The sequence below is a fragment of the Hippocampus comes genome, unplaced genomic scaffold (assembly GCF_001891065.2).
Source record: "Hippocampus comes isolate QL1 unplaced genomic scaffold, H_comes_QL1_v1.1 scaffold315, whole genome shotgun sequence".
Classification (NCBI taxonomy): Eukaryota; Metazoa; Chordata; class Actinopteri; order Syngnathiformes; family Syngnathidae; genus Hippocampus; species Hippocampus comes.
The window spans coordinates 875735-895250 of NW_017805539.1; the positions used below are offsets into that span (position 1 = coordinate 875735).

The window sequence follows — 19516 nt, forward strand, 5'->3', positions numbered from 1 at the left end:
AACTGAGCCAGCTTTCCGATATTGTTCTGCGTTTATCTGATTGTCCTGAACTGTGTGCATGAATGTTCAAGTCAAATGCGTGGCAATGAAACGAAAAAGGAATTGGAGCTGAGAACGAGCGATACTGACAGCGATGTTTGCATCGGTGGGCTCTTGGCCGTTGAGGTAGTTCTGGTGAAAGAACTGAGCCAGCTGGGTTTGGATACGGCCCAGCGGTTGGTGATGGCCGTGCAGCAGCATGACCAGGTCTGACATGGTGAACGTCTGGCAAACCAGCATCAGCAGCTCGCCGAAGAACCCTGACCGCAACAGACACACAATGAGGGCACCATTGGGATTGTGCTCCTTCAGATGGACGTTCAAGATCAAAATTGAATTAATTTTAGTCAATCCGAAACAGAATATTTTTATGTTACAAAGTAATTAAACAAAATACGACATTGAATAAGCTATGAAAAAAATCATTTCTATTTCGTAAATTTCACAAAGTAATCATTTTCCCCCAAGTGAGATCCTGACGAGCGACAAACCCGGAAGTGTGACGTCACGTCAAGACAACAATAGCGGGGCTCACTCTGGAAAATGCACAAAGCCAGTCCGAAATGAATTGGGAAAGCGTATGTCCCCATTATACTTAATTGTGTCACCAACCAGATGGCTCCTCGGGGCTGATGAATATGTTGGTGCTCTGCGAGAGCCTTTGCATGAACTGCGCGATGCTCTCCGTGTCGTTCTGCGCCTGGCCCAAGGAGCCCATCATGCTGGTGAGGACGCCGCGCACGATGCCGATAAACTGCTCCGGGTTGAGGGCGTCGGTAGGCGCCGCTGCGGGGTTGGTCGCGGGATCGGTGCTTGCATTGGGAGCGCCGTTGGTGCCGGTGGACGGCGGAGGAGGCGGTGGCGGCTGGGAGAAGATGGGCTGTGTGGAGTGGAGTGGAAATCAGCACCCAAACGTCACATGCCTGCTGTAGGTACTGGGGAAAACTTGATGGAAGCACCGCCTGCGCAGGATTTTTATTAATCTACAAAACAACATGGCAAAAGTGTCAAGGAAGAAGCAAACAGACCTGCTGCATCAAGTCAGCCACCCCGCGCATGAGGTTGGGGATGCTGGAGGTGGTGACCGTGATGGAGGGCACCCCCGCCTGGCCGGTGGCGCCGAGCAGCGAGCCAAGCATTTGGCCGAGGTCCGGGTGCATCTCAGGCGGCTGGGCTTGCTCGCCAACGCTCCCCTCGGACTGATTCGGCGGGCCGGCGGTGTTGGTGTCGCCGCTCGAGACGGAGAAGGAGGAAGAGGAGGAGGTGGAGGATGTGTGGGATGAGGCGGAAGAGGACGTGGAGGAGGATGTTGGGGCGGTGGTGGTGGTGGAGGCGTTAGCCGTCTGACCAGCTGTGAAAATAAGAAAATGTAGATGGCTGACAGCGATCTTTCCTTTTCAAGCGGATCATAACTGTTCCCCAAAAATTTGGGATACAGCGGTGCCACGAGATACCAGTTTAAACTGTCCCTTGAGCATAATCCGAACTCAAAACACTCACATCTGAAATCTTCTTTCCCAAATGAAATAAATAAAGAGGTGCCATTAAAAATGCAAAATGTCAACTCGAAAATGTTTGTATAATTCTATGCGGCTCCAATTGTCTAAACATGGTATTATTATTAATATTGCGTTTGCCGAGTATGAATTAAGCAGATAAATCCGCCTGTTTTTATCCATCTCAGGGGTCTGCCATTTTGCCACTTGCTGTTGACTGAAAATGACATCACAGTTGCTCAGAGAACAGAGAATGATCAATTACAGCTCACCTGTTTTCTGAGTTTGGTCATGTGACTTTCACAAGCTGACCTGTGATCAAGACCACTTGTTTGCGATGGGAAAACTTGTTTTAAACTACATGTTAATTGTTTTTAATTAAACTGTTGCTTTAATAAAAGTTAAAACAATCATAACTACTGTGCTTAATAGACAAAGTAACTCCCCCTTTATAATTCAAGTGATGTTTACATCAATCGCTGTCTGTCACGCAGCTCTAAAACGGCTGTTCCGGTTAACGAAGTGGCATATGCAAATGGCGGAACGGAATCGATCACAGCACATGTAAAGAGATCCTCATCATCAAGACCATCACCAGAGATCTTCAGTCAGAATGATTTCAATCAGAATGACCAAAAAAGTCTCCATTTAAAGTCAGTTACTTATGCGAGTCGTTTGCCCATCTATGGCATTTTGTGTTGTTTATTGTAAGGCAAGTCAGATGATTGGCATCTCAGGGCATTATAAGGCTTTTGAGTGAAATTTCTAGATGGATGCAAAATACACTACAATGTTCCCAAGTGACGTTCATTTCACGCTCTGTAAACTTCTGAAGGCATATGGCCGACTTTTGAGTTTTGGTATTTTTTGCACCTTAAAATGGGTAAAATTTCGGTGCAGTAAAAAGTGTTTTGTAAGTCTTCACCCGCAGGCTACTTTTATAAAGGCATGCACCCGGACAAGTTATTAAGACACCTGGGAACTGTTTTGCATTTTGAAGAATAAATAAATAAATCTGTCGCCTCTTAAGATGTTTTTGGAATGAATGTATATTCTTGCCCATTTGTCCTGGCATCAGAAGCTGTCCAACCACCGCACTGATCATCTGGTTGACAGCCGCAGCGTTGAAAGCCTGTAAAGACGACGATTGAATTCTTCAATTGCATATTAGTGAAATTGACAGTCATTACTAAATCACGTGACCCACCTGCCCTGGCTGCTGGCCCGGCATGGCGGCCCTAACGTTGATGGTGGTCCCTCGGGTGCCGAACGCCGGCAGAGAGATGTTTGGAGCGAAAGGGGGCCGGGTGAACACCACTCTGGCTTGGGGATGTGGGCCGGCGTGAGGGGGCGGCGGCGGTGCAGTGGGCGTGGTGGTCGGGGTGTTGGGACCTGTGGTTGTGGCAGAGGAGTTGGCCGTGGAATTGTAGCCGGGAGGGGTGGGTTGCGGCGGGACCGGTTGGCCCGTGGCGGCGGCGGTGGCGGCGCTGGTCGCCACAGCCGTGGCGTACTGAGTGATCTGTTGCATGAGATTGCGCATGAAGTCGGGTGGAAGACCACCTAAAGGAAAGCAAAATCAGATTGAACAGTCATTTCTATGTCCAAACTGATGGGCCGTCTTCATTGTAATATTTAATATGAATTAAATAATAATATTAACTGAATAATCAAATACATATATTTACTTCATGTATCTGTCCAATTGTTTGTCACTTTTTAATTACAACAAATCAAACATTTTTTTTTTAATGGTTCAATTAATGCAACAGATAATACACAGTACACGCGTTTCATAATGTTCACGGTTGGTCATCTAAAGAATAGAGCGGGAAGTATGGCATGCCGCCTCTCTTCTACCTGATGCTACATAGAAAGCCAGCAAATTCATGGTACAGACTGAATGCCCTCATCTCGTGTTGGTACCTTACACACAGAAAACTGGGAAAAATCTGGCTTCAATTAGCCAATGTAGAAAAAAAGAAAAAAGTTGCTCTGACTGGGAAAACATATTTTTACCTGGCTGTCCTGGCATCTGGTGACCAGTAGTCGGATTTGGACCTGTGCCTACACACACGCACACACAAATACCACAAAACAAACTATTTTTTTGTAGAAGAAGCACAAACAGGGTATGACCACAAAGTTGATCCTGCAGAGGGGTAGAAAAATCGCATTTATCCAATAAAACGCTGCATTGCCAGCAATTATGTGAAAGAAACATTCAATCAGTGGCAGGCAGGGGACAACACACCATCCGTGTTCATCTGCATCATGACCACCGGGCCTGCCTGGTGGCTGATCCTGATGACCCGGGGGCCGGCCTGGCCCTGCCCCTGGCCCTGTCCCTGTCCAGCCTGCTGATTGGACGGGGAAGTCTGGGGGGGAGAGGTCTGTCCCTGACCTGCCTGCTCCGACTGGCCGGCCGGCGGGGCGGGCGGGGCTTGTCCCTCGGTGCCATTGGGTGCGGACATAGTGGCGCCCAGGTTCATCTATGGGGGGGACGCAGGTTTGAGTCAGCTGAATCCAATAAGGCAAAGTCGCACTCAGCAGAGGCCAAAGTATTCGCGCTCTGTCGAGACTCAAAGGGGAAGTCAAGTAAACATTTTTGGCTAATTTATTTTCCCAGCCCTACTGTGTACATAGTACAGATGTTTCAAAATTGGGAAGTCAAAATAACATCAAATTAAGTCACAAAGTGTTTGTAATTGGTTACTCTTCCATCACTGGCCACTCTCAAACTTACTTGCACGGGAATATGGTGGTGCACGGCGCCGGGCATTGTGACAGGAACTGTGTAGTGGGAGATGGGCCGCACCACGTGGAGGTGGCGCGGCACTGGGCTCAGGAGATTCAGCCGCAGGTCGCTCAGGGCCACCAAGGCGTTGCCCAAGAGACGCAGACACTCCCAGGTAAGGACCAGTGTCTGCTGGTCATCCTCTCTTTCCTGCAGACATAAAGAAGACACCAAGCTAAGGCTGGGGTTGAATGATTTTATTGATTATTTTGAGTAGATTTTTGCGGCTTCTGGAGTTATTAGCGCGTCACAGTTGATATGGAATGCTTTTCCGAACAATATGCTATAGTGGCCGTGGCCCTGTATAGTCATGATATAATATGATGAGTTTCAATGATCGTTTCATATTTTGCATCTTTATATTAAGGCTTTAAGAAACCATTATGTCTTGTAACTTTTTTTGCATGTTTTTTTTTTTGCAGAATAAAATCTAAGTGAGTATTCAACAGTTGATATTTTTTTTAAGTTTTATACCTTGTTCAAGCCATTCCTTATGGAAGGATGCAAAACATGTTTGCAGCACAGTCAAAAGATCAATAATGATTGATCAATTTAAGTGGCTAAAACTCAAAATATTGACAAATATTAAAAGGTATAGTGTGTAGAATTTAGTGCCATTTAGCGGTGAATAAATAGAATGCAATGACCTAAACTTGAAGCTTTGAAGCACGGGCACTGCGGTGCCTCAGAGAGACCACACTTCACAAGCCTACCACCAATATCTTCAGCAAAAGTGCAAGCAAAATGTCATCCCAAACAACTTGTAGTATTCCCTCAAATGATGGAGTAAGTGGCCTGGCATTTGTTACACATGCTTTAGTCATCATGTTGAGGAACTACGTTCGCTAAGTCTGTCTCCTTCTGGTATACATAGAAGAAAGATGACGGGCGAAACATAGCAACCTCCCGTAGGGGAGACGCGCCCTCTGTAATATAATTAGCAATCACTTCGCCTACAATTACATAAAAAAATTTAACAATAATAAAATCACGCTGATGTGATAGATTAGGTCCTACTGTGTTGTTGTTGTATTCTGCGGACGTGGCCGTCTCCAAGATAGTGTGGGCTCTCTGGATGAAGGGCTGCAGCCTCTCCTCCACCCGCCGCAGTTCTGACAACATCTCGGCCAGCTCGGTCGGGCTGGGATGTCTAGTTGAAGAAAAACAAAGACCTATTTACTTCTAATAAAAACATAATGAGCCAACTGTGAATAACTACATGTGTGTGAGAGTCTCACTGGGGTCCAGGTTGAGGTGTCGGTGTCTCAGGTGGCGCCGAGGACGGCGGGGGTGGTGGCGGTGGCGTCACCGGGGGAGGAGAGGTGTCCATGGGCTGAGCAGAGGGAGAAGGGGTGGAGGTGGTGGACGAAGAGGAAGGAGGTGGTGGGGCAGCGGTGGATGGAGTCTCTCTTTGGGTGTGAACAGACGGGTCGTCTGCCCGACCCTGACACAGGCGCAATTGCAGGAATTTACAAAATTGAATGTTGTATTTAAATAGGCGACTTGAATACTACACGTGACAAATAAACCAACTACTGAACTAGAAAGCCCAAAAAGTCAAAAGAAACAAAACACTGAAACTGATGAAAAATCCAAAACTATTCTAACCTTGCAAATGAAGGGGATTAATGGGACTTTGAAGCAAGGTGTGCCGGGGGTCTCACCTCCATCCTTTCAATGAGATCATTGACGTCCCTCAGCATGTTCTCAGCGAGCACCAACCTCAGCCGAGGTTCGCTGTGCACCGGCTGATCCATGTCAACGTGCACGTTCACTGATCCATTGCTCTGAAAGGGACAACGTGGACGAGAATATTCACGTGTTTAGATTATAAAATAGACTTGCCGGGTCCGAAAAGCACACAAACAAACACATAGCTTCTTCAATTAGTCGGATTAACCAGAAAGTTCTCAATCAATTACCAGGAAAGGTTGTGGTGCCACTGATTAGACACTAATCCCTGCTTCATGTTGGTGTGCCAAAATTGGTGTGGGCACGAATCATTAACTATAATGGGAATGAGTGTACGGTATAATATAAGTCCAAAAAAAGTGTAAATTTTACTTTGTGCCTCCTGGTCAGCCACTCTTGAAAACTAGTTGCAAAACCCCGCGTCGTAGATGCCGTTTTTCGTCGTGATTGGCCGAATCACTCATTATGCATCATTCCTGCAGTATGATGTGTTGTGACTTACCCCAGTGCTGGTTGTCACTCTGGCATTCCTTGCATTGTCTCCCATGCCGGACACCATCTGCTGTACTGACATCTAAACAGGAGCGGGAAACAAATGTCGATGCTGGAAACTGGAAACAAAAAAACTATGAGAACCAAAAAGGTCCACGGGTGGTACCTGTATTTGTTGGGGGTCCATGATGTTGACGGGGAGGTTGAAGGTGCCCAACATGACATAGCTGTTGGCGTTGCGGTCGTGCGGAGGTGCCTGAGGCCCGTCCTGTGATGATGATGAGCCACCTCCGCCATCAGCTGAGGTGCCACCCGAGCCGGGTTGGGAGGGCGGAGGGGGTGCACGCTCCACTAAGTGAATCACCTTACCGCCCACATCTAAATCATTGGACGAGTGTTAATATATAACCAGAGGACAACACACACACACACGCAGTTCAGTACTTGCGAATGAACCTATTCATTGATTTTTTTGGGGGGGGAGGGGGAGGTTAATCCTCATCTTTTAAAAATCCAAGTTCAAATCAGTTCTTCAGACGCTCTTAAAATCACAGTTATCAGACCAGTTTTGTTGGTATCAAACTGATGAATGTCACCCCCCCAATATCTGTCTGATAGTTATCTATCTGATAATTATCGTGTATCTCTATAGTAAATTCATGAGACTCATGGTATTGATTCGAATTGTGAGAACTTTTAACGTTCAACCTTCTATTGAATAGTGTTGCATTTTTACTTTTCCAGTTGCGGTAAATTAAGTGACGCACAACATGTGGATTACTCACTGTAGTCTGCCAAGGTTCTTTCATCCTGCAAGACTCTGCCCTGGTAGATGAGCCTCTGCTTGTCAATAGGTATCCCCACAGAAGATGCAATGTGCTCCTTGAACTCTTTTATGGTCAACTACAAGAGGTGGGAGAAAAAAAAAGATCAGATCAAGCCATTTGCAAACTGAAAATCCAGTATGGAGTTATGTCCTCATTTACCTGACCGCCAACAGTGTAGGTTCTGCTCTGAGAGTCCAATGTTTTCACTGTCACTTCTATGTCTGCACCTGGTTCCTCCATGGTATACCTGTAAAACGCAGTGCACATGCTTTACCTTGTGATTATTTCGGATATAATGGCTGCTCAATGAACATTTGGTTACCCCTAGAAGTCCAAATATGCTGAATAATTCATAAATAGCTTGACGGACCGACACATAAAAATTAAAATTTGAAATATAAACAAATTGTCATGGCAGCAATAATCACACATATACACTTATGCACACATGTATAAGTAATTCTAATTGAATTCAATCTAATTAAGACTACATTGTTACAAAAGTGGTAATTGTAGACCAAATAATTGAGGTAGATTTGTTGTTAAAAAAAAACAGCATCATTCTTTCTTGTTGTTTTTGTCAAGTCTTCCTCACCTTTATCTAATTTGAATATTAATGCAAAATTGACAGTTTAACAGATAATTAGTCATATTTTAAAAATATTCAACTCTAAGGGTCAAATTAGTATGATACACGGAATGAAATAAACTGAACCAAATTTTGTCTGAATTGAGGTGGCAATTTGACATTACTCTAACAATGGGACATTATTAGAATGACCTGGTTATTTTTCGTTACGTCATTCATTTTCGATAGTCGATAGATTCTTTCATTAACCCCAAGAGAAATTCATGAGACTAAAGTGATAACTAAAATGAAGGAAAAATCTCCCCTTAAAAAGTAAACAGCCACAGCGGTTCTAGAAACGCTCGCTAACCACTTTCATGACCGCTGTTGTTCAGACCTCAGTGGATGATGTACTACGTTGACGTTCTGGATTCATCGACCAAGCCGAGAAGGACACTTGACTTTACAAAGCAACACTAATACAACTTAAATGTTGCTAGAAAGACACACGATGCAGTGGTATAATTGAGCAAAAACACCAGCCGCCTCCTCCGCATACTAGCTGACGGGAGCGACCGACCTCTCCTGTGTGGTAAAGAAGTTAGCAACGAAGCTAACAAGAACGAGCTAACATTCACCAACAAGATGTTTTTTTTTTTTTATGTCAAGATACAAACAACGATCACAGTGGTATAGTTTTAGGGAGAACAGGAAGTATAGTATTACCTTGATGGCGACTCAGACAGTTTCACTTATCTGTTATACACTTCTGTTTCTTATCACCAAATTCCGCTTTCCTGCTAGCGTCTCTAGCTAGCTAGCACTTGCCGGGGTATGTGGAAGTGACGTAATGTCGAGACAAGAATCTATAAATGTACTTGTTATTTTTAAATAATCAAATTCCTTTTTTGTAAAAAAACAAACTAAAAAAAGAAACAAATGGCGTGTTAAAAAATCACCGTAAAAAGGCTCAAATGTAGTGTCGTATTTACCTTTGTTATCGTTATTAGAATTTTCATACCCTCTCCATCGTTTGTGTTCCCAAACACAATTCAGAAACCTGTCATGTCATCCGTCATTTTATCCATTCTTTTGTTTCGTTTCAATAGACCACTTGCAGCTCTCCAGGGAGCGCGGTCCATTATGGTTTCGGGATTTTCTGTGGCTACCAATTCCTTTCGCGGCCTTACAGGGGCAGCATTTGCGTCTAAGTCGGCTGGAGGTAGTGCTGTACTCAATGAAACATGGTGAATTCATCAAAATTATTAGAACCAGTTGATTATAGTTATAAAAGAACACGATAAATGTAAATGACACAACCATGGAAAGTGTTTAATTTCTTCCTTTATATTAAATTTTAACAAGTACTGTATTGTAAATTGCGTCACAGGTACGTCATCTTGGTTGTTCGACCAAAGACCGGAAGTCGTACTGAAAGCAACACTGTAAACGAATCTCAATTCGGTTAAATCTACATTAATGGAAATGATCCAGCCATGGGAAGTGTTTACGTTCTCCTGTTTTAATTAATTAAGTTTCAACAAGAGGTTTAAAAAATACGTCACAGTTGCATCACCTAGCAGAAGACCGGAAGCGGTGCTCGAAGCAACATGGCGAACTTCGTGGAGGCAAAAACTCGAGCGGAATTTGAGGATTTCCTGGCCAAGGGCGGCTCTCGACTCACAGTGGTGCACTTTCAGGCGTCATGGGCTCCTCAGTGCGGCCAAATGAACGAGGTGATGGCCGAACTGGCCAAGGAGCACGCTCCCGCCACGTTCGTCAAGTTGGAGGCTGAAGCTGTGCCGGAGGTGTCGGAGAAGTACGAAATCGCTTCCGTGCCCACGTTCGTCTTCTTCAAAGGCGGAGTGCAAGTGGACCGACTGGACGGGGCACACGCTCCGGAGCTCACAAAGAAGGTCCAAAGCCTGGTTACCAGCGGGGGCTCGGAGCCCGAACGAGGCCCGGGGGACCTAAACGCGCGTCTGAAGAAGCTGATCAACGCGGCGCCATGCATGCTGTTCATGAAGGGTACCGCGCAGGAGCCCCGCTGCGGCTTCAGCCGGCAGATGGTGGCCCTCCTGAACGAGAGAAACATCCAGTTCAGCACCTTCGACATCCTCTCCGACGAAGACGTGCGCCAGGGTCTGAAGACCTACTCCAATTGGCCTACCTATCCGCAGCTGTACGCCAACGGCGAGCTCTTGGGCGGCTTGGACATAGCCAAGGAGATGGCAGAGTCCGGCGAACTGGAGAGCGCCTGTCCCAAGGCGGTCACCCTCGAGCACCGACTCAAGGAAGCAATCAATCGGAGCCCGGTGATGCTTTTCATGAAGGGCAGCAAGGAAGCAGCGCGTTGCGGTTTCAGCCGGCAGATCCTGGAGATCCTGAATGGCGCCGGTGCGGACTACGACACGTTCGACATCCTGCAGGACGAAGAAGTGCGCCAGGGGCTCAAGACTTACTCCAACTGGCCCACCTACCCGCAGCTGTATGTGAAGGGCGAGCTCGTCGGGGGTCTAGACATTGTCAAGGAGCTTCATGAGAGCGGCGAGCTGCTGACCGTGCTCAAAGGGGACTCTTAGGACACAGGTGTCAAACTCTAGGCTCAGTGGGACTACATTTGGCCCGCTAGAACAAGCCATGTGCGGTCAGCATCATGTTTGTAAGAAAGTAAAATCCATACCAAAAAAGTGTTTTCGGTTTCAATGCCATCTTGAAATTTATCCTAACAGTAAATACTGAAGTGACTAACTTTAAAAAAAAGTGTAAAACTAACCATCACATATGCAGCCAAATACACAAACAATAAAATATTTTCCAAAATTGTCAAGTGTCTCCACTTTTAGAAGTCGAGATTTCGCAAACATATTTGTCATAGAATGTAGCCTGGTGTGATCACAGTTCCATCACACTTTTTCAAGGACTTGCAGTTGAGTCGATCCGTTCCTCAGAACCTCATACTCCACTGCACATGCTCATTTGTTGGCCTTAATTGAGCCAGAGACCGCTGGCTGCTGCCAAGTCATTGGAATACAATAGGTACAGTACACAATGTGTCAACACATTGTGTGTTACATGAACATATTTACAATTTCAACTGTACCTGTGGATGAAATAAATTAAGCTTGTGGTAAAAAAAAACAATTAACCAAGCCCTGCGCACATCACTGGGTCCACCAAAGTAAATGAGAGCGAGCACCGTCTTTCAGTCTATCCAGTATCCCAAAAGTCTTCGGGAGACTTTTGGGCACAACTGTCAAACTTAAGGCAATTGCAATATCACTCCACAATTAATAATATATGAAACTGACCGCCAAGACAATGTACTGAACTCACTTGGAAACCTCAATGCATCAAAGGGTGAGTTATGAACTTAAATGGCGGCGTGGGCACCCGCAGCGGCTCTTCTCTCTCCTGAGGAAAGTAATTTCATCTGTGCTGTATGTTGCACATGTAGCACATTTGACAATAAAGTTGACGTGACTTGAATGTCAACAAAAAAAATTCTGTTTACCGTCTGACTCATACTGACTACCACTATTACTTTCACATTTAGTCACTTTCATTTTCTGTTGGATGGAACAGCTTTGCTACTACTGTGTGGCACTGTATACATTTAATAAAACCAGAGAATATTCTCTCTCATGGTTTGAGAGTCTTAAGATGCTTTTTGACTAACTTCAGGCGGCCTGCCATGTACCTTTTATTTCGTATCAAGGAGTGGCCTTTAAGGCACAGCACTGGCAACAGAGGGGCTCTTGGGGGTGCTGTAGCTCTCCCCAAGAAATTCCTCCATCCATCTTTTCTCAACAATGCTTATCCTGTTCACGGTCACGGACTGTTGGAGCCTGAACTGGTCACCAGTCAGTTGCCCAAGCAATTAATCAAATGAATTTTATTATTTGTCAATATTATGGAAGTTACAATCTGTCAAACTAAAAGATAAGAAATCCTTTATTAGTCTCGCAATGGAGAAATTCCCAATTCACAGCAGCAAAGTTATGAAAGGAAGAAGTAGAAGAACAAAATATAGGAGCTGCTCGAAAGGCAGCCACTCTCGCAGCGTAATCTTGAAGTCAAAATAACAATATAACACAACACAACACAAAAGACACAGAGAGTCGTGCAATCTTAATCACTTTTCCTGTATACACTTTGTTGTTTGAAGCAGTTGGAGAGGATCAAAGTGTCCTTTCACCAGTGGATCAGAGACCAAAAACCAATATTAGAAGAAGTAATGTGTTATTAATTTTCCACTGTACAGGCCTTCCTAGCTCTGTTAAACCCTCGTGGCCTGCGTTCTTTTGATGACACAATGGTTGGCTCCCAAATGCAATAACATAAATCACAGCACAATGCCATTTTGAACATCTACATGTTTTCACAATCCGGGGGGATTTTGAGTTCCCAAGTGTTTACTTTTCAATGCCCTCTCTGTGATTGAAAATACAAAAAACATGAAAATGAACATAATATGTACCTGCATGGCATTCAGTAAACAGGGAAATAGTCATCATACCCGTGTGCTTCATGAAAAAATATTTTCAACTAAGTAGGGACAGCACCTAGTGAGCAACAGAAAGCCCACCACTGTGCATGGCGGAGGCGTCTGTTGTGCTTATTTGTGAGTGTGTGTGCCCAACTCGACACAGATGAGTAAGGAGAAAGCTGGTGACATTTTACATAATCCAAGAGAACGCTGCCTGGATGCTGGGGAATTCCCCATTGAGAGCACCTAAAAGTGAAGTGAAACTTTTGACTCATCTCTTGGTGAAAGCGAGTTTGCCAGCACAAGAGGATTTGGAAGAGGATGCTTAGCACAGAAGCTTGTCACAAGACAATGATGTTACAGGACTCAAAACAACATATACTATGGCATGGATCTTATTCTTACGGTCACGACCGGCAACTTAGGTGAGGTCAGGAACGTAGATCGAACGGTAATTTGAGAGCTTTGCCTTCTGACTCAGTTCTCTCTTCACCACAACAGACCAAAAACACAGTCTGCATCACTGCAGATGCTGCAATGATCCGCCTGTCAATCTCCCGCTCTGTTCTCCCCTCACTTGTGAACAAGACTCCAAAATACTGTACTTGAACTCCTCCACATGGAATAGGCTCTCCTCCCCGACTTGGAGAGGGCACTTCAACCTTTTCTGACTGAGGAACACGGTCTCATATTTGGAAGTGCTAATTTTTGTCTCAAAGGCTTCATAATCATGGCTGTGAACCGCTCCAGTGAGAGTTGATGATTGTGGCTTGATGAAGCCAAAAGTACCAGAAGTACCAGTGGCTAGGAATTCTATCCATAAAGGTTATGAACAGAATCGGTGAGAAAGGGCAGCCATGGTGGAGTCCAATGATCAATACATGGTACCCTGAATAGAGCCTTGAGGCACGCCACAGGCTAAATGATGTGATTGCATTTAAATTTTTGACCATGATCAAAATCTAATGACAGTTTTTAAATTTGTTAGAGAACTAACACAATCATACATTTACCACAAATGATCACAAAGTAGACAACCCCTCAATCTAATTGCTTCAATTGCATCTTAATCTTTGAACCTGTCAAAGAGCAGTTTTTAAATGCATGTTAGTTATCATTTCTAATGTTACAAGATTCAAACAGCCATCCATTCACCACAGTTATTCACAAATAGGAGAAGACCTGGAATAGAGCCCTTTGGGGATACCACAAATATCAATTTTTGAACCTCACCATAGACCTATTTCCAGTTTGTAAACAAAGATGACGTCATGAGGGTGCACGCGCATTGTTGACGCAGAAAAAACGGTGGGGTTTGTTCGCTACACACAACAGACTAACTCTCAATGATTACAAAAATTAAACTAACACTAAAACTAACATTGCCAAATGGAAGTGAATTGCAATTTTCAAAAATCCAACTTTATTCACATAATAATATGTCTGATATTCTGGAAAAGAAGTCTATTTACCCCAAATAAATAAATACGGCTATATTCTAGAGCACGGGTGTCAAACTCATTTTTATCGTTTCCCTTGGAGGGCCGTTATGACTGAAGCCAAATTAAAAAATCCAATAATAATGGCTTATACAACTAGTTTTTAGATTTTAGCAAGCATCATGGAAGTTGACATGCTTGATTTGCTTTTGCGGGCCTCATAAAATGATGTGGCGGCCCAGATCTGGCCCCCGGGCCTTGAGTTTGACATCATTCTTGAGGGAAAAAGTAGGAAACTGCAGTTGTAATAATTCCTTTTGATCTTAAACAAGCCAAGCAAAAGATTTATGTGATGACCCATCACAATCTTAGTCGAGCTTTTAATTGGCCCACTGTTAACGTAGGGAGGAGTCAATGGTTTATTATCATAAGTTTTAAATACAACATGCTGGACATTGATTTTAAGTTGAACAAATAAAAAAATGAGAACTATGGTTCCTAAAGCTGGAGTCCAAAGTATTGTTTTTGTTATTATTGCTATTTTATTCAGTCCACCACAGTGAGAACGAGAAGGGTCGTTTCGGTGGTAAAATAATAACAGGGTGACCTATAAAGATGGGAATTTCTCACACCACCCACATTGATACGAAGGGTACACACAACACAAGTACATCTTTTCAGGTCAGCAAAATACTGCCAATCCCACACACTTTCTTTCCTCTTTAAAAAAAAAATACAACAATTTGGTTTTGTTTCACTCAACACTCTCATCCAATAAAGGTTTTACATCCTGATTCTCAGTTTCAGCCAAAACGGCACGACGAGTTTTGAATTGGAGCCACCTACATACTCACCACAGCCTCCCTCCTCCCCTCTGCATGACCACAATGAAGGAAATCTGGTGCAAAATGTAAACTACAGCCATCACATCAATTGGGGCAGTGAGAGCGACAGGTGAGTGTACTCTCTTTGAAGGATCAATATACAATTTCATCCTGTATCGTTCCACTCTCTGACAACATTTTGCACTTTGTTTTGATCGGAGATTATTTTTAAATGTTTTTTTTTTCGTGATTGATGGTCCCATTGCCGTTCTTAGATACATCTTCATTCTTGATTCATTTCTTTATCCATCAGCAAGCATTTACTCAGGAGTAGACATGCTCTCTGACACATTATGTTGGCTTGTCATTTGAGCGTTTATTTACGATCCGAATAGTGCCCCGAACTTTGATTCGAACCTAATGCGCTGCCCAAAAAGTTATCAAACGGCTTTTCAGCAAGCCGTTTGAGCATTTATTCAATATCCTTGATATCCACCTTAAGATCTATGTACTCATATGTTCTTTGTCCTCACAAATTTGAAAAGTCAGGCACACTAGTAGCTAAGGCTGAACAATTCAAATCAACATCTCAATGTAATAGAATGGAATTTTCAAATCGCAAAGGCTGCAATGTGGGAGAAAGTTTTGCCTCATTTGACATCTAACAGGGCTAAAATGTAAGTAACTGTTCATACCATTGAATGCTGACCAGTTATTTCGCAGATAAACAAAGTTGCCTGCTAATGCACTAGAATACATTCTGTGTCGCTGCTCAAAATGCTGATTGTGCTGACCTTAACCCATTCCAAAGAGAAGAAAACAAGATAAAATGAGAGTGCAAGACGCGGGGGAGGCTCCCTTGACAGATCTGTGAACGGTGTCTGTCCATGGTCCCCCCCAAAATAAATCTCATAATTTTTTATACTTGTCTTGGTTTTCTGGACAAGACAGGAAGACTGCATGTGTTTTTGTGAATACAGTATCCATCCATCTATCTATCTATCTATCTATCTATCTCTCTCTCTCTCTCTCTCTCTCTCTCTATAAAACACAGGACAGTGTCAAGATAATTTCACTGCTGAATAAGTGCAGTCGACATTTACATAAACATGAAACGGTGAAGTGATAAAGCCACAGATTTGTTTGCACTGTCGTTGTAAACTGATTTATGACATACAGACATTGGTGCCATTTGTTGGGGAGAATTTTGTTGAGTTGCCGTAGCGAACGCTTAAAGTGTTTAAGTCCAAGTGTTTACTCAGTTATAAACTGTCTTTCAGAGAAATGAATGCTTCATTCGCATTTATTTTGACATAAGGCTAACCTATAGGGCCAAACATTTAAGTACCGTATCATGAATATGATGTTGTTCTTTGTAATAAATATGAATTCATTGCTTGTTTGTAAAAAAAAAAAACCCAAAAAAACAAACAACAAAAAAAAAAAAAACAGTGGAAAAGGACCTACTCTCGTTCAACCCGACAAGAAGGACAACTTCTTGTTGTCTTGTTGAGAGGGAAGAAATTTCATCTGTGCTGTATGTTGCACATAAATTGCTCCTACTGTAGTACTGCACTGAAGTTGCTCAACTCTATCATCAAAAAAAACAAAAAAAACAATGAGTTTCAAACACCTATCAATAATGTTGACATATGCCGTTGAAAATGAAGCAAAAAACTGAATTTTATTGCCATGGTCATGTGACAGAATGGATCCCCAGCCATGTTCTATGAAGAAGGTTCTGCTGCAGGTATGGCTCAGTCTCCTCACCATGGCCATGCTTGTCATGGGCGCACAACTCGCCTTCATCATCGCTAAAGGCAACCAAGCGGCTTTGGCGGAACCACGCGGAGGCCCAACGCTGAGCAGCATACATCATTACGATCCATCACGTACGTCCACCTTCCTTTATCCGCAAGGGTGGGAAGTAACCAAGTGTCGATACGTACTTGGTTACTGTACTTAAGAAGATTGTTAGGGTATCTTTAGTTTAACACTTATTTTCCTGATGCGAATAATGGCACGATGGAAACAAGACGCCTCTGTCTACCGCTCTACTCGTCTACTGTCATAAATCACTGAATCGGACATCTTTTTTTTTTTACAGGAGCTCCGTCCATGTCCGTTGGGGATTTTCCAGGTTTCTCTCATTCATACATACAAATCATGAAATGTAAGACAGAATTTTCTTTTGTGGATTTACCTTCTTGCTTTATGAATGTGGCTTTGTAGAAAGCAATCGTGACATACACGTAACAATGGTCCAACTTACAGCCAAGTGCCTGGTTAGCATGGTGTCATATGTTGAGGGGATTCGCAAGGGAGCCCTGAGGATTGCCACCAAAAATATTAACTCCTTTTCAGAAAGTATCGTTGTAAAAATGTCATTTTTAAAATATAAAATATATTTTAAACACTGCATGTTTAAGATAAGAAAACCTTTATTAGTCTCGCAATGGAGAAATTCCCAATTCACAGCAGCAAAGTTATGAAAGGAAGAAGTAGAAGAACAAAATATAGGAGCTGCTGGAAAGGCAGCCACTCTTTAATTTAGTTTAATGCAAAAGTCATAGATTTTAACTGAACTTTTGGTATAGAAAAAAAAGATATAATTTTACAAATAGTTTATGTCTGTGCATTTATAGGAAAATATATAGGGTGTCCCAAAAGTCTCCATACATATGAGAAATAATACAATCCATACAAGTATGGTTCTAACATTTATTTCTTTATATTTCAGATAACCCAGGGAATGAATTTAAACAAAGAGCAACATATTTGAAATCATCCTGATGGCCAGTTCAGCAAGCAGTCGTTTGGTTTATGTGAAGAAATGTTTATTTTTCCGATTTATGGAAACTTATGGGACACCCTGTATATTAACTCATTGTAAAAATACACTGAAGTTTGCAACATGTATTACTTGTAAAAAAATAAAATAAAAATTAACATTTAACATTAATTTAATCCTAAATGTATTCATTGAAAAACATACTATACTAATTTGAACAAATACTTATTTTAAAACAAATCATTTTTTAAAACATATTCATAATAAAAATCCATCCATCCATTACAGTATACATCAATAAAAATGTATACTGTAAAAAATATGAATTCAAGATACAGCGGACCCTGCTATTCGTGGTAGTCTGGCCTGCGAAAAGCAAAACGCTGCATATGTTGATGCCCATTATAAATAGTGAACAAAACAACAAATTTTTAAACCTAAAAATGTATGGAAAGAACATATACCCCCTCCCCCAACACACATACAAAAAAAATATATATATATAGATATATATATATATCTATATATATAAGGTTTCGGGAACTTCGATGAAATAATACTGAAAAAAAATCCAAAATGTGCTACTTGTGTTTCACTGAAGCACAGAGGGACTTATGTGGCTGTCCTTTTCCCATAGCATCCAACAGACATCCTTGGGAGTCCAGCTCACCCATGTGCGACCGATGCACACTGGCACTGCGCAACGATTCCATCCTGTTTGGCCAGGACGGCGTCTACTTCCTGTATGCCCACGTGACCTTCACAGAACAATCCATAAGAGGCGGGCGAGGCAAAAGTGTCATTGTGACCAGAAACGCCACATCCGGCAAAAGCGTCAGGAAGCTGGCCGAGGGCTCCTTCCCGGCCGCGACCCACGGCTCCGTGTGGGTAGCCAAGATGGTGCGGCTCCAGGAGGGGGACAGCGTTAGTATAAACATTAGTGGAGACTTCCTGACTGAGGACACATTTTGGGGTGCCTTTCAGATCCATTAACTGAGGAGGAGGACTTGTGTCAATTGACTTGACGAAAGTCAGAATTGAGTCGTTAATTTTCGGACTTCAGTGTCTAAAACTTATGAAATATTCAACCTGACTTTGACTTGACTTGTGTAGAGCAGAGTGGTGCATTTGCAACTCGCCGTTGTGAAAATAACCCAAAAGCAACATATTGTGTGCATAGCAAGCATGTTGCATTTGTGATGCTGTCGTCCCTGAGTGTGCTTTAAGATGTTTAACGACGCCCCAGTTGGAGTTTACAGTAAAAATAAACTCACAACAAAAAGAATTACAACCATTGTACATTGAAACACGGGACATGCTTCACTTTTAAAACATTGCAAACGCCAATGCTAAAGTCAATGTAAAAATCACTTTTTGTCTCAATAGTATTTTTAATAACAACACTGCCGCCTAGTGTACAGTCAGAGAACATAACAGAAGTGAAACTCGTTTTGTGAGACAAATTACATGCACTTCCATCGAACATTTATCATTTATTTTTCCAAGCCGCTCAGAGCCTCAACATAGAGATGACAGAGCGACAGGTTGCCGACCCTTGGCTTAACTGTATTATACTGCCCCCCAGTGGCCAGGTTACACACACCAGGAGTGGCAATGAATTACAGGTACCTGTAATCACGATGGACAAACGCCCCCCCCAACATGCTATTCAATTATTTTATTACTACCGGTATATGTTTCATAAAGCAAAGTATCGTTCCGTAGCTTGATCTGAACTGCAGTACCGTATTTCAACTGGCCACTGGTGAAGCTGCTTCCTCCTCGCGTTTTCCAAACACACGTTCACTTTGTATGACGTCCGGTGACGAAACAAATCAGCAAATGGCTGAGTGGACTATAGTCATTTCCAGTCAAAGTCAGGCAGCTAACCTCAAATGACATCACTGTAAACACACACACACACACACACACACACACACACACACACACACACACACACACACACACACACGAAGGTTCACAATAGCATACCTTCGTCAATACACGCCCGGGTGAAGAACTCCAAAATGATTCTATTATTAGACCTCAGCGAAAGTGATTGACG

General features: G+C 43.0%; 3 protein-coding genes across 6 annotated transcripts in view; 2 read left to right on the top strand and 1 right to left on the bottom strand.

The window, feature by feature from the left end:
* Positions 1–19516, bottom strand: part of bag6 (BCL2 associated athanogene 6) — a 39054-nt gene that overhangs the window by 4033 nt on the left and 15505 nt on the right. The window contains exons 1-16 of one of the 4 annotated variants that reach the window (XM_019878585.1): positions 8901–9073; positions 7500–7587; positions 7299–7416; positions 6680–6891; positions 6524–6595; positions 5994–6116; positions 5568–5773; positions 5347–5479; positions 4279–4479; positions 3787–4024; positions 3552–3599; positions 2743–3095; positions 2595–2667; positions 1068–1390; positions 652–919; positions 130–299 (exon numbers count right to left, since the gene is read on the bottom strand). In XM_019878585.1, the coding sequence (XP_019734144.1) occupies positions 130–299; positions 652–919; positions 1068–1390; positions 2595–2667; positions 2743–3095; positions 3552–3599; positions 3787–4024; positions 4279–4479; positions 5347–5479; positions 5568–5773; positions 5994–6116; positions 6524–6595; positions 6680–6891; positions 7299–7416; positions 7500–7580 (2619 nt within the window). In that variant the 5' untranslated portion in view covers positions 7581–7587; positions 8901–9073. Of the gene's footprint in view, positions 1–129; positions 300–651; positions 920–1067; positions 1391–2594; positions 2668–2742; positions 3096–3551; positions 3600–3786; positions 4025–4278; positions 4480–5346; positions 5480–5567; positions 5774–5993; positions 6117–6523; positions 6596–6679; positions 6892–7298; positions 7417–7499; positions 7588–8634; positions 8757–8900; positions 9074–19516 lie in introns of those variants that run through there. The other 3 variants (XM_019878586.1, XM_019878582.1, XM_019878583.1) reach the window with 3 other exon arrangements.
* On the top strand, positions 9359–11049 carry glrx3 (glutaredoxin 3). Its single transcript, XM_019878613.1, has one exon. The coding sequence runs from the start codon at positions 9519–9521 to the stop codon at positions 10488–10490; it is 972 nt and encodes a 323-aa protein (XP_019734172.1). The 5' UTR covers positions 9359–9518; the 3' UTR covers positions 10491–11049.
* Positions 14710–18444, top strand: lta (lymphotoxin alpha (TNF superfamily, member 1)). Its single transcript, XM_019878631.1, has 4 exons — positions 14710–14790; positions 16368–16552; positions 16768–16833; positions 18089–18444. The coding sequence occupies exons 2-4, from the start codon at positions 16369–16371 to the stop codon at positions 18442–18444; spliced, it is 606 nt and encodes a 201-aa protein (XP_019734190.1). The 5' UTR covers positions 14710–14790; position 16368.